Source organism: Prosopis cineraria, unplaced genomic scaffold (assembly GCF_029017545.1).
Source record: "Prosopis cineraria cultivar Desert tree isolate PC_DT_omini unplaced genomic scaffold, ASM2901754v1 PC139, whole genome shotgun sequence".
Classification (NCBI taxonomy): Eukaryota; Viridiplantae; Streptophyta; class Magnoliopsida; order Fabales; family Fabaceae; genus Prosopis; species Prosopis cineraria.
The window spans coordinates 20,081-36,188 of record NW_026555466.1 but is presented as its reverse complement, the minus strand read 5'-3'; the positions used below and the strand labels follow the sequence as shown (position 1 = coordinate 36,188).

The window sequence follows — 16,108 nt, the reverse complement described above, 5'->3', positions numbered from 1 at the left end:
AAACAATCCATTAACTCTTGTTTCAAAACAGTGTCTTAATTAACTTTTTATGTTTCAGAATTGGTCTTTGACGGCCATTGAAACAATATTACATAATGGGTTAATGGTTATGGACGTTTTGAAATAAAGACTATCGTTAGCTCTAAGATTTATATATATTGTTGCTTCTTATGTATAATTCTGGGTGTCTAAATATTCCAAGAAGCTAATGCATTTATTTATACTTTTGCAGGACAGGGTAAGCAAACTGGAACGACACCATTAATTGAGATAGGAAGAAAAAAGGATTACAACACACACTCAAATTCATCACTAATAATATAACGCTCAGTCTCATACTCATGTACAGGTATATAAATAGACAGACACACACACGTTACATAACTTAATCTCAGTACCTAGAAATTCTGTCTATAATGTTGGACACAACCTCTTTGCTTTTTTTTTTTTTTTTTCCAGATTTTCAACACTTCGATTGAGCATGGCACGCTTGCCAGCCATGGATGGTGACTCCTCCAGCAAGCTTTCAATTCCTCGAAAACTTGGAGACGCAAAACAAGCAGTGATCCCCTTCTCTAATTCCCTATTCACCAAATTGTTAATGTTGAGCTGCAGATGCAAGGCTATGGTATCAATCAGCCTCCTCAGCACAATCCTCCAATAAGCTATCATTCTCATCTTCAGGTCATAAGCTTGATCAATCACTTTCATGTACTGTTTCAGATGATCAATCCTTATCTCTCCGAGACTTTCCAGGCCTGTAATAGTTGCAGTTCCATGACCCGCACGCACAGTTTCATTGAAAGAAGCCTGACAAGCCATTAGTTTATAGTATTAAGCCTAACAAGTGTAGTTAGTCAGCTTCTCCATTTCAATGGCCTCCATTACATGCTTCTTTGAATCCTCCCTCATTTGAGCAATCAGATTTTCTCCTGCTCTGCATGTACACCTCTGAAGCTGGTAATAGTGTTCTGAATGGCGGTTGATGACTTCAATCACCACCTTTTCCAAATAGTCCCACCATCATCAATGAACTGAATGGGCCTCGATGCAATTCCTTCCACTTTCCTCTTCAATAAAGCCAAAAAGGTAGTGCGAGGCATGAAGTTTGGGAGGCCTATCCACTTGGCTTCATCCAGAAGTTTTATTTCGTCCATGAGAAAATTCTCTGCGTGCTTACTTTCAGGACATTCATGAAGATCTTTTGAGTAATCATTCAGCTTCTCAACCAAGCGAGCAGTACAATGCATGGTTTTGTCTTCTGGGTACTCATCAAATTCTCCCCTGATGAGAATTTTCTTCAGTGAATCTTTCACCAATCCAATTATATGCATAAAGGCAGCCATAGCATTAGCAGCAGAAGTCAGGTTCTTTGGCAAGCTCTCCAACTCAGAAAGCTGAGAATTGAGCTTCTCACTAATTTTTCTAACAATCTCAGGCAATGTCTTTGAAATAATTGAAGCTTGAAGCCCAACCAGTTTATCAGCCAGGGTAGGTATACCCACCATGGATTTATCTATCTTGGACAAAAGAGGATGGTTCTCGAACAGCATAGCTTAGCTTCCTCCTTTCGAGCTTCTTCATAGGTCTCGTCATTGATTCGATTCCTCACGTACACAACCAAGTCCTATGTTCACATCATCTGCAGTTACCTTCTCTAACAGTCCTTCTGGTGCTTGCCACAGCCAGAGTTCTTAAGCCTGTTTTATCAACGCTCTTTGACATCCGAATGGATTCACAGGTTGGAAAATCGACAGTAGCTGATAGAACATTCAAAATAATAGTCTCCTCTGGCTTGATATACTCCATGATTATATCTTTGATCTGATCATAAATGTCCTCAGGCTGTCCATGAACAGGAACTCTGGTTATACCTGGGAGATCCACCATGGTGAGATCAGGAACACCATTTTTCTTTACCACCAAGGTCAAAGGGGTGCTGTAAATTCCCCTTGACTTGCCTGCAAGCTCTACAGTGGCTTGGTTTATTGCATCAAAGACATGTTCTTCATCTGTTGATATAGCTTTGTCATTGTACTCTAACATAAGCTCTGGTTCCGGTACAGGGTGGTTCTGGAGTCTCATAATTAAAGGCACCCTCGTGCAGATTCCCTGCCCACGTGGCAAACTGATTCCTGCAAGAGATTCCAGGACACTGGACTTGCCTGAAGACTGGTCACCCACAACAACAGTGCTTGGAAGCTGAATACCTTCCTTGGTGATGTTGAGGTGTCTGAGGTTTTCAACAGCGTCGAGAACTGGTCGAATCTTTTCATTGTAAAAGGACACAATGGGTGGAACAAGGACATTGTCAGAGGGCTGAGGTTGGTGTTCGGGTCTAAGGCCAAAGAGTTTAGCCATTGTTGAAAACACTCATCAGCAAAATACTTTCTCGTTTGGCTTCTCGTTTGGCTTCCCATTTGGCTGTGAGCTTTCTGAGTTCAAGAGGTTAGTTTGAGGGAGTAGAAGAGGATGATATCAATCACGGGGAGTGACTGGGAAGATTGTGGTTTGTATAGAAATGAGTGGGCTTAGCGGGAGTGGTCTCTATTTATTGAAGTTGATTCCTTCTTCTTCCTTACTATTAATACTATTTAATAGAGAGAATCTCATTAAAGATTACTTTTTTGAATATCATGTTAAAAAATAACTTTTTTAAAATCAGATTCTATAAGGAGAATATTTAATATTATAAAATAACTTTTTTAAGTACGATGTTAAAAATTATAAAAATGTTTTACCTTATAAAGTATATCTGATAATAATTTTTTTACAAATACCCTTAGAAAATAATTAATAAGTTTTTTCAATTAAGACACACTATTTAAATAAGGATAAACGTAAAGATTATGTAACTTTAAAAACAATTAATTTGGTTAAAGTGAAATTTAATTAAAAATATTTTATACTCCCTCCAGTTTAAATTATAAAATGAATTTGAAGGTATCATTATATTAAAATATAAAATAATTTGATGAAAATAATTTCATTATATTTCATTATATTAAAATTAATCTTATATTAAAATATAAGATTAAAAATATTTTAAAATTTTATAAATATTAAAAGGGTTTAATATTTTAAAATATTAGTAATCAATTTTAAATATTATTTAATTTTTTTAATTTTATTTTTTTAAAATATAGGAACCAATATTTAAGAGGTTAAAATTTTATGAATTAAATTATAAGAGATAAAATTCAAAGACTGATTTAGAATTAAGTCAAAACTTTAAAAACTCAATTATAACAAGTCAAAATTGAGAGACTGAGTACAATTGGATTAAATTATAATAATTAAATGATTAATTTTTTCTAATATTTTTCTTTTATTAACTTTTAAGTGAAAAAAATAAAATAATTACAACATAATAATTAAGTATATAAATTTAAAATTATAATAGATGAAATATATTTTTAAAAAGTTTTATTTTTATTTTAAAAATAAATTTATAAAATATTATTATTAAATTTTATATATTGTCTCAGATTATCTTATAATAACGAATAGTATTTGAATCGGTGAGTATTCCATGTTCTTCTCTTTATCTTTCTCGGGAAGAGCAGTCAGTCTCAAGTCTACGACTACAGTATCCTAATTTATAATTTTACTTTTAAAAAAATTAATTAATAATTTAGTTTTGATTTAAGTATGACACAATTTCTGAATTTTAATTTATTATAATTTAATTTTTATAATTTTGATTAGTATACAATTTAGTTCTTAAATTTTGAATCAATAAAACTTACTCCCCCTAATCGTGTTTATAAGGTATATTATAAAAAATTTATTTGATTTTATTTATAAATTACGGTATAGTTTTTTATATAATATTTAAAAGATATTTTGAAAGTTACTCTTCATGAAAGAGAAAAAATAACATGACATCATTTTTTTATTTATTATATAGAGACATATTTAAAATTTTACACACTTTATTATTTATATTTTTTTTACATTCGCATTGGTAGGGTTGATAAAAATAATTTATAAAGAGAATCAAAAAAGTAATTTTTAAAATTTTAACTATTTTAAATGTTAACTTTTGTATTTTAATAAATAAAATTATAAAAATTAAAATTATTTTAAAACTTCAAACCAATTCACTGTACCCTTGAATACTGAAATGGAAAGGAAATGAATTGTACCTCGGACATACCATTTAAAAATGTACTTTGAAATTTCTTAAAAAAAAAAAATCAAAAGTGTTGATCAATGCTCCCTCTGATCTGCATTGTTAGTCGGGTTTAAGATGCAACACATGGTTCACAATACAAGTTATTGGCTCCCGCTGATTCTACATTTTAAATTAAAATTTTCAAAATATCCTTACTCGTTTTTTAACGTATGAAAGAGAAATTTTTGAAAAATATTATATTAACTGATTGTACTTTTTGCCTTTTTATTTTGAGGGTTAGTTTTAAAATTTCATCTCTAATTATTTTTTTATTTTTATTATATTAATATTGATAAAGTTGATAAAAATAGTTTATAAAAAATTAACAGAGGGGGTATTTTTCTGTTTTTGAGTGAAAAGGAAGTTGCATTCAAGAAAACTGTACAGAGATACAATCAGAGCAAAAGGGCAAAGCAAAATTACATCAGGGTTATAGAGGTCGAGTAAAAATGCTATCAACAATGAAGGTTGCTCCAAGAAAAAATGATGTTGGGCAATACTTTATTAAAAAAACAATAATAAAATTTCTTTTAAAATATATAAATGATAATTTGATCTCTCAAAATATTATAATTTTTTTAAAATTTTTAAAAAAATTTCTGTTATTAATGAATTTATATAAATTACTAAATTTTTCTTATTAAAAATAAATAATTCACAAGTTTTGTTTAAATATTCACAACTTTTTTTATATATTCGTAACAATGCAACAACAAATAAAAAATTTAACATATAAAGTTGTGATTTACTATTATATTGTTGCGAATATAAGAAAAAAAGTTGTGAATATTTAAACAAAATTTATGAATCATTTATTTTCAATAAGAGTAATTTGGTGATATATATAAATTTATTAGTAATAAAAAAATTTTTAAAAACTTTAGGAGAATTATGACATTTCGATAGACTAAATTATCATTTATATATTTCAAAGGAATTTTATTATCATTTTTCCTACTTTGTTTCATCTTTTTTTATTTTTCCTCATTTTCATGTGTACATTTATTATACTTGAGTTATTTGCTTTTTCAGTTTTGCCAAATATTTCTTCTTATGGAAAATTATTTTCAAATCTAAATGTTTATAGTCTTTAGGGAAATTATAAAGATTAAAAGTGTTAGTAACTTAGAATATAAATTCATAATTTTTAAAATAATTTTAATTTTTATATATTTTTTAAATATAGGAACCAATGTTTTAAAAGGTTAAAATTTTAGGTATTGAGTTGTACTGAGTCAAAGTTTAGGAATTAAGTTATAATTGAGTCAAAATTATAAGAATTAAATTATAATAAATTAAAGTTTAAGGATTGAATTATATTTGAATTAAAACTATATGGAACAAATGATTTATTTTACCTTTATGTTTTTAAAGCAGCATTAGCTAACCCATTTTTTAAAAAAAATACATCCATATTTAAACTGCAACTTAGTATATTGATTTAATAATATACTATTGGCTAAAGTTTAGTTTTGGCCATTCAACTTTATATTTGGTTTTAGTTTGGTGTATTAATTTTATAAAATATTCTTTTAGTCATCTAATCAGTTGACCTAACTGTTAATTTTAAATAATTATTTTTTTATTCCAACCATTGCCATTTCTAAAAAATTAAATTTAATATGTTGACATTTAAAAATATTTTTTCAATATTTAAAAATTTAATATAGAATTTTTTTGTGATGAAACTAATAGCATTATGTGTAAATAATTGAAAAGATACTTTATAAAATTAAATTATTAAAATGAAGTTTCGTGTAAATTCAAAAGACTAAAGGTATATTATAGCCTATATTATTAATTAATTGATTAAATTTATTTGTTATAATAATTTAATAAATAATTAAAATTTTATTGTGGTAAAAATTGATATATTATGCACAATTTTTTCAACTAACTAATATTTTTGTTGTTCACTTCAAATGTATTTAGATAAGTCTTCATATCTGCTAATGTTATTCTCACCAACTAATTTGATTAGAAAAATATAATAAAAAATAGTTGGGCATGATTTGCTTGTTCCACTTGGATAAAAATGTGAAATGCATGTGGCGTGGCGTACAGTATAATGAAGGGCTTTGTACTTGCATTGTGTACACACACAACCTCAAATAACTATACTAAAGGGGTGGCTTATCGCTTTAGGGATATAGGGTATGTTTGCTTTCTATTTTCATTTATTATTTTTAAAAAATTTTTTGTAATATAATTTTTAAAATTATTTTTCAAAAAAAAATAAAATGAGAATTTGTTTGATTATGCCAATTAAAATGAAGTTTTAGAATTAAAAAATGGACTGGTAATGATGATTATAAGCAGTTAATAATAGTAATTAATAATATAAATTAATTAAGATAATTATAATTTTTAATAATAAAATGCAATGTATTTTAAAAATAAGAAAAATAAAATGAAAACAGCTGAAGTTGTTTCTATTTTTTGTTTTTACAAATAAAAAATGAAAATAATTTTAAAAATAATTAAATAAAAATTATCCAAACAAAATTTTTATTTTTTAAAAAATAAATTTTAAAAATAGAAAACAAACAGGCTCATAATATTTAAAAAGTTGATGTGAAAAACCCTTACGCTAAAATATTAAATTGAATTTTATCAAAAAAAATTAAATTTAAAACTTATACATTTTAGGAAAAATTGATAATAATCACGGCATTTATTTTTAATTTGTCTATAAATTAAATTTTTTTAATATATAGTTGATGACACCTCATAAAGGAGTGTTTTTATTAATTATCCAAAAATATTATTAAATAGAAAATATTTTAAATTTTAAACAAATAAAAATAAATTTTTTGTTGTTAATTATAAAGGGAGTAAATAATAATAAGGAAAGAATTTTGTAAATCCCATTTATTAATATAATATTGTGAAGGATAACAAATTGAGAATCTATGACGGTAGTTATAGAGTACATTCTTAATTGTTTTCCAGAGACAATATTTCTAGTTCAACCCACCAAAGAGGGAAAGCCTTGGAAAGTGATATACTAATGATTAATCTCAGTTTAGAAACTGCAATCTGTCTTAACTTTGTATCAGTATAAATGCAATCTTATATTATTTTGCAAATGAGATAAAGTTCATCCTTTTCACACGATTGCAAAATGGGATGGATCATACAACTCATGCTTCTGTTGTATTTTAGAGGAGAATAAAAAATCAAAATAACTGTCGCCTCTTCCATTGCTAAAAAAAGTCATTTTGAAATTTGCTATGAATAAGTTATTTCCTCACATATACTGACCAAGGTTCTTCCCATGACTTGAGACTTCTTCTTGTGTATCCACCTTTTTTGCCACTTGATTTTTCAAAAACATGAATTTTTTTATGAAAAAGTAAATATAAGCAAATTAGAGAATCATCCTCTTTTTGGCCAATTTTTCAATTTACATGTGTTTTGAGGTAAAATGAGTGTTGCTTGTGTTTTAAGAGATTCCGATTACATGAGAGGAGCTTTAGGTAAAAAAACAGAAGAACTAAAATGAAAATTGAAGCTTTTAAGGACCTGCCATGGTAGGTGTGTTTTTTGTAGTCTTCTTGTTCTTGCTATATGTCTTTGATCTTTATTGTTGTTGATAAACTTTTCTACATATTTAGAGCCATGTGTAGCTAGTTTATTTAGCCTTTAAGAATTTTATGAACATTTATGTTTTGTAGACGGATTTTTCATTGGTTGTTGATATTTCATGGATGCTTTACTACTTAATATGAATTGATTTTCCTCATACTATTAGATGGCCAACTCTAAATATGTATTTGGGTTTTTGGAATTCACTTTTGAAAGAAGAAGATTCTAATTAGACTTTATATTAAGTAACCTAGGATTAGAATTTATCTAATTTATATTTTAGATGAATATATACTCAAGAATTTTAGGTAATCTTTGAAAGATTCGTGCAACATTGAACCTTCACTTGCATGATAATTATGAAAAATTGATGGACATTTAAATCTAATTGGGAGCTTTGATTCTAAAGTTGAAATTAAACTTGATAATTATGAAAAATTAAATTACAAAGTATAAAAAGGATTATAATTTTTAGGGTATTCCTTTATTATTTATCTTGTCTCAAAGTCATTTTAATTCCTTTTGTTAGTATCTAAATTTTGAGTACATAAAGATTTCTCTCTTTAATTGGTTAACTTAATTAAGATGAAAAATAAATTTTGTTCGTGTCCAACCCCTTTTACTTCAATTCATTATGGGACAACATTGATTCACTTTATTACGTTTGATTGCTTTCAAATTTTGTATGCATCAATATATTATTAAATCATATGGTCACATTTCCTCTGTTTCTTATGTTTTTAATTTTTAATATATTTATATTATCTAATTGAAGAGAAATTAAGAAATATTAAAAAAGTATAAATCTTTGTGTTCATTGAATTATTTTATCAATGAATACAATATGCCTAATGGTTAAAAAAATAATAGAAAAGAATGAGAACGGAATATTAGAATTCACTCTTGTAAATTAAGTCTCGTTAATGAGATTGGAGTAAACCAGACCTTACTAATTTCTTGCAAATTAGAGAGAATTAAAAAATAAACTATGAACTTATGTTTCTCGTTAATGTTCTTGTTAATTCATGGATTACAGAGAAAAGAACAATTCCTTGTTGAATTTCATTGCGAATCAGAATTTTTTATGGTGGGGTGCTTCAACAATGAGCGTAAAGGAGCCAAAAGGGAAAGGAGTGCTTGATGGTGGAGGTGGTGCCGAAAGACGGCCCCCAGATGGTGGGGGTGAGGGGAAGAATATAGGCAAGGAGGGACGGGGGAAAGAAAATTTTGTTTTCCAAGCTGGAGGGAGGCAAAAGTCCGACGTGGGTCAGAGCAAGCCACCAACAAGAGGACGTTTATCATATAAGGAATCTCTTATGAGTGTAAACTCTTCAGGCTTTTTGTCTTAGAATCATGCAAATGAAGACATCATGCACGGATGGAAGAACTACTTTGAGATTATGAACGCTAGTTCGGCTGATGGCGGAAAAGAAAACTCAGAGGATGAAGAGATAGGTGGGGGGATGAAGGAATCAAAATGGCCTGTCTTACAGTTCACACCCAAGGAATATAAAGCATGGTGCAGACTATGAATGAACTCGCTCATTGTGAAACTTCTAGGCTATGAGATTTCGATGGCCAGACTGCGGGGATGGTTACCTAGGATGTGGAGGACACAGGAGCCCATCAAAGCAATGGGGCTCAGCAACGGGTACTACATAGTCTCATTCACAAGTCGAGAAGATCTTGATTTTGCTTCAGGAGGGGCCATAGATGATAGATGATCACTACTTACTAGTTCAAAGATGGAGACCCAACTTTAACCCTTGGAAGGCTGACAAAACACATAAAATTGCGGCATGGATACGCATTCCAGACCTGCCAGTGGAATTCTATAGTGTTGAATCACTTCGACGTATTGGGAACATGATCGGCAGAACCCTGAAGATTGACAGGTCTACATCTATTTATGACAAGGGAGGTTTTGCTCGTATATGCATGGAACTTGACCTTGGGGAACAGCTTCTTCCATTCTTCAAGGCTTTCGGAGAGGATCTCATAATTGTTTATGAAGGGTTACATTTGGTGTGTTTTTGCTGTGGAATGTATGGTCATGCATCTGAAAAGTGCAAGCTGCACAAGAAGGAAAGACAACCCAATCCGGATATGATGAGGAATGACAAAAATACTAGGAATGGTGAATACGTAGATATCACAGATCCTAATACAGGCAAGCAGGAGGTGGCTATGGAGAATTCGACGGTGAAGAAGGAGGTTCCGGTGGTGGAAAAGGATATTCCGGTTGAGAAGACAGAGTTGCCGATGATGGCTAACGGTTACGGGCCTGAGATGCTAGTTAAGCACCAATTTTGGGGATACGGATATGCCGGAGATTCTAGGCGCAATATCATCTCTGATGAAAAAATTATAGGAGGAAAATCTGGGTTATTGAAGGATATTGATGGTGGGATGGAAGAGAAAAAGAAAAAGGCTATAATTGAGGAGTTCACGGGAAGCCAAAAAAGGAATTATGGGAATTTAAGTGTAAATAATAATAATGAGGAGTGGGCCCGTGTAGGAGATAAAAGGAAGGGAAAGGCTAAAAGCAAATCACGTGGGAAAGAGAATGTGCCTCCATTTATGGGTAAAAGAGGAAGAAACAACAATCTGGATAATTCTGTTGGATTGGACACATTAAAGATTGCTACAAGGAATTCCTTTAGTATTTTTGAGAGTGGGCTCGGCCCGTTAATAACATATGAATGAAATACTCCTGGCCTAACAAAGAATGACCAAGGCCAAGATACTAGTATCGTACAAGGAGCTGAGGAAGTGAACATGGAGGTTGACCAAATTGAGCATTTTTCTGACAACTGTGTTGAGGCATTGGAAATTCGAAATGATGAAGGAACTAGCTATCAGAATGAGGATATGGATGCTAATATGGAGTCACGTGACTCCAACAATCAATAATTTTCTCATGAATTACGTCGTCTGGAATTCGCGAGGGACTTGCTCAAAAACGTTTCCTAATCTTATCCGTGAAATGAAGCAAAATTATCAGATTAATCTCTTAGCTTTGCTTGAAACTCGATGCAATGGCGATAAGGCTAAAAGGATTGCAAAGAAGCTAGGCTTTAATGAGTTTGACTGGATTGATGCGATTGGGTACAGTGGAGGAATCTGGGTGCTCTGGGATGCAAATGCAGTTTAGGTTTCTATTATTGAGAAAAGGACTCAATTTATTCATTTGACTGTTGAGAATCATAAGAAAGAGAAGTGGTGGCTTACGATAGTATACGATAGTCCAAACATAAATATGAGACGCTGCTTATGGCATGGGTTACGTCATATTGGTACGACTGTCAGAGGAGCATGGAGTGTGGTTGGATATTTTAACGCCACTTTATTTCATGATGAGAGACAAACAATGGCCAGGCATGGAACTGGAGTGAATCGAGACTTTTGAACATGGTTTGAACAAGCTGAACTCAATGATGTAGGCTTCTTTGGACCCATGTTCACTTGGAAACGAAATAATGTTGAGAGTCGTATTGATCGTGCTCTTACTAACGATAGCTGGCTAGAACTTTTTTCAAATGCCACGGTTACACACCTCCCTTGGTTTAAGCCTGATCACAGGCCACTCCTAATCCAATTAGATCGTAAAGACAAAACTAGCCGTCATAGACCATTTCGGTTCATTGCTGCTTGGGTCCTTCATGACGGTTTTGAAGATTTCTTTACAAATGCATAAAAGAATAATTGTGATTAGGTAACTCAAGTTAAATCATTCAGTGGTGACTGTATAAAGTGGAATAGAGAAGTGTTTGGCTATACCAAGACCCGCAAATGAAAGCTAATTCGCCGCTTGGATGGTATCACACAAGCCCTTACTAATGGTCAAAAATCAGAGCATCTTGACAAACTCCAATGTCAATTTTGGTTTGAGTTAGAAGAGGTGATGCTTCAAGAATACATTATTTGGGCTCAAAAAGCCAATGTTAATTGGATTCTTCACGGTGACAAGAATACCCACTATTTTCATAGTGTTGCTAATGGGAGACGCAAAGCCAATCAAGTGCATGCTATCCGTGACAATAAAGGAGAATAGGTTTATGATGAAGACCAAATCAAAGTGATGGCTACGAAATTCCTATCTAAACTCTTCACAAAAGAAGACGATAGGAGACCAAGGCTCGAATGTTATAGAAAGTTCCCCTTTATTGGTAATGATTTCCTAGCCGACCTTGGAAAGGAGGTAAATGATCTTGAAGTCAAAGATGCTATTGATAGTATGGGAGCTTTGAAGGCTCCAAGACCAGATGGTTTAGGAGCAATCTTCTTTCAGAGTCAGTGGAAGCATGTGGGTACCTATGTGACGCAATTTGTGAAATCGTTGTTCCTCAACCCGCAAGCTATCAACACAATCAATTCTACTTTGATTGTTCTTATTCCTAAGAAACATCCACCAGAGAACCTGAAAGATCTTAGGCCTATTAGTCTATGCAATGTGGTGTTTAAGGTTATTATGAAGATTATCACAACGCGGCTGAAGCCTCTTCTCCCTAACATCATTTCTCCTTGTCAATGTAGTTTTATTCCAGGACGACATAGTTCAGACAACATTATCGTGGTCCAAGAAGTTATCCATTCTATGAGGAATATGCAAGGGAAGCGTGGGTTTATGGCAATCAAAATTGATCTTGAAAAAGCATATGATCGAGTAAACTGGGGTTTCTTAGACCAATGTCTGAATGAACTTCAATTTCCAGAGCATATAAAGGCTGTCGTTATGAATTGTGTTACATCGGTATCCATGTAGTTGATCTTGAATGGAAACAAAGCAGATATCTTTAAGCCTGCAAGGGGGGTTCGTCAAGGGGACCCACTATCACCATACCTGTTTGTGATCTGCCTTGAGAAATTAGGCCACCTGATTCTAGAAAAAATGGAGGAGGGAATATGGAAGCCTATCAGATTAGGCAAAACTGGACCTCCCTTGTCGCATCTGTGTTTCGCTGATGATATCATTATTTTTGTAGAAGCTTCTACCCAACAAGCTGATGTTATACATGAGTGTTTGGGGAAGTTTTGTGCCAGCTTTGGAATGAAAATCAATGCTATGAAAACTAAGATGTTTTTCTCTGAAAATGTGCATCATGTTTAACGTGAAGAAATCAGCACTAAACTCGATTTTAGTAGGACTGGTGACCTTGGTCGCTATCTGGGTGTGCCTCTTCTGCATAAAAGGGTGGATAAAAACACATTCAAAGACACTGTGGATAAAGTGAAAAAGCGTCTATCTAACTAGAAAGAATCTACTCTCTCCCTAGCTGGGCGTGCGACACTGATAACCTCAATCACGAACGCTATCCCTGGATATGTTATGCAAACATGTAATCTTCCCGCTAGTACTCTTAAAATGCTTGACAAGTCCAACCATGACTTTTTATGGGGCCACATAGAGAGCTCAAGGAAAACACATTTAGTGGCGTGGAAAGACGTTTGCAGACCAAAACAAGAAGGAGGGCTAGGTCTTCGGTGAGCGTCTATCCAGAACTAAGCTTATGCCATGAAGATCAGTTGGGGCTTGATTAAGAAGCGTGAAGACTTATGGGTGCGAGTTGTCCGTGGAAAGTACAAGTGTGGGAGTGATATTATCCCCAAGATTAAGACAAAGAAACCTGGATCTAACCTTTGGAAGGGCATTAAAGATACCTGGGTTCACGTTAAAGACGGGCTACAGTGGTTTAACAATAACACCTCTGTGTGTTGGAAATGGGATCGAAATGGCTCCTTTACTATAAAATCAGCCTACAATCTTCTTTCTGGATCCAAGGGAAGCGAGAATGATAAATGGAAGAAGCTGTGAAAGGTTACGGCACCTCATAGATGCAAGACCTTCATGTGGTTAGCTTCCCAAAATAGATTACTCACAAACGAGGAGAGATTTAGGAGAAGTATGAGTGCAGATAATATTTGCTCGTGGTGCAATAGCACAGTTGAAAGTAGTTTGCACGTCCTTCGAGATTGCACAGATACAGGACAGCTATGGGGGTCTGTGATCAACACTAGATATCAACGAGACTTCTTTAATCTGCGAACAATAGATGATTGGATTAGCTGGAACTTAAAACAGGGTAAAAAATTGGAGTTTCAAATGAACAATGGATTATTCATGGTTCTATGCTGGAATATCTGGAAAAGAAGGAATGAACGGATATTTGAGGGGAAAAGTCGCTTCAATGAATGTATTATTGCCCAGGCGAAGGGCATGATGAGCTGTTTGGAGAGGGTTCAAACAAAGACAAGTTCTATTAATTGGTACGGAAATGGGATTCAGAACTGTGACCTACGATGGAAACCTTCAGAGACAAGTTGGGTGTCACTCTGTGTTGATGGTGCTTTCTCGATGACGTAACAGACTCGTGGGTGTGGTGGTCTGCTGAGGAACTCGGCTGGGCAATTTATCACAGGGTTTAGCTTACATTTAGATGAAGGTGACCACTTATCAATAGAGCTGTGGGCTATTTTAATAGGCTTAAAGATTGCTTAGGATGTTGAAGTTAGGAAAATTGTGGTGGAATCTGATTCAGCAGAAGCCATATCATTGATAGAGGTTACCAACTATTCTATACATCTTGACTGTCATATAATTATGAAAATTCAAAGCATGATCCGCCGAGCATGGGAGATTAGAATCTGTCAAATTTCTCGTGATGCAAATGTTGCTGCAGATCATCTGGCGAAACAAGCTCTTGATGCGTGGCTTGGGTTGCACATTCTTAGCTTTCCCATGGAGAGTCTTGGACGTTGCATGGATAACACTTATACTGTAAATGAGTCTAGAGTTTAGGCTCGTCTATTTCTTATAAAAAAAAGAATTTTTTTATGGTGGTGTTACTTTATAGTTGATGTGACACACGGTGGAGACTTTGATAAGATAAGATTTGTTGTCCTCTATTTGTCTTATTCGCATTGTCCATTGCATCTACCGTACATTCTGGGCCCAATGAGAATCTCCGTGCACCGATCGTAAATGGGTGGAAACTTAATGGGTTCAAAAATTTATTAACTGATAAATGATTTTTTATACATAAATAAGTAATTAAAATTAGAAAAGTAAAATTTTCTTAGAATAATATCAACCTTGCACAGTAAATTTTTTATTTTAATATTTAAAATAAGAAAAATGACAATAAAATGATGAATTAATGATACCTAAGCACTCGATAAAATTTTCTATAAAATAAAGTATAAATTTTAATTTAAATAATTATAAATAAGAATTGAAATTGTAAATTGATTATTATATTTATAATTTAAATATCATATTTACAATTAAAAATCTTAAATTTATAATTATTTAATTGATATTCACAATTAATTTTTAAAAAAATTATTAAGAATTAAAATGCCATTAATTTTTTTTAAATCTAACTATCATTTTTTTAAAAATATATTCTCTTCATTTAAAAATATAATACATTTTTTGAGGAATTGAATATTTAAAAATGTAAGGCATTTTTAATTTTTTAAGGTGTAATCATTGCCTTTTTTTTAAAGTACCCCTATTAATGAATGACTTTATATTTATTGTAATATATTTTATGAAAATAAATATATAAAGATAGGGTTAGTTTGATAGTAGGTGATTACTTTATTAAAAATGAAATTCAGTTAAAAATATTTTATATTTTTAAATAGAGGAAGTATAAATATAACTAATGTCTTATTCAAGTCTTTTTTCACCAACTAACGTCTTAGTTAAGTCGTTGGCAAAAAAAAGTTAAGTCACCATCAATTTTCCTTGCATTAGTTTTTTTAATAACAGTTCTTAAATTCTTAAATGACATTTCAACTTGTCCGTTTATTCTCTTGCCTCTCAACGTTCGTTTCTTAGTTTTTGCATATATATTCTGTTATTCCTTCTTCCATTCTAAGCGACACTTTTTTCTCATCAAAGAAGCATAACACGTGGGTTTTTTTTTTAAGAATATTGGATAACCTTATTTTAAAAAAAAAATTGCCTAAAAAAAACCTCACTACAAATTTATTTACTAACAAGAACTTGGGTTAGATTCTGAAATTAGGTCCTTTGCTGGCGTTAATCATTGAGGGTTAAATAACATGAATGCTCTTGCTGTTAAAAAAAGAAAAAGAAGCAAGATTAGAGTAAGGTCTTTTGCTGCTAGTATGTCACACATGTCATTTACTGTCAATATATCACAAGGTTCATTGTTGTTGATAATTTCATGTCAATATTTAATACAAGGTCTTTCGATGCTAATATATCAAATAAAGTCCTTGGGTGGCAAGTTATTGAGTCTTAAGGCACATCTGAAGTGTATGTGATATTTTTTTCATATATTTGAATACCATTTTTATATATTCAAATAA

General features: G+C 32.0%; 1 protein-coding gene and 1 pseudogene across 1 annotated transcript; one reads left to right on the top strand and one right to left on the bottom strand.

The window, feature by feature from the left end:
• Window positions 1-391: 391 nt before the first annotated feature.
• LOC129295540 (dynamin-related protein 4C-like) lies at window positions 392-2,361 on the bottom strand (annotated as a pseudogene).
• Window positions 2,362-13,670: 11,309 nt separating this feature from the next.
• Window positions 13,671-14,564, top strand: LOC129295539 (uncharacterized). Its single transcript, XM_054934063.1, has 2 exons — window positions 13,671-14,125; window positions 14,381-14,564. Exons 1-2 carry the CDS (start codon window positions 13,671-13,673, stop codon window positions 14,562-14,564), a joined length of 639 nt encoding a protein of 212 aa, XP_054790038.1.
• Window positions 14,565-16,108: the final 1,544 nt, after the last annotated feature.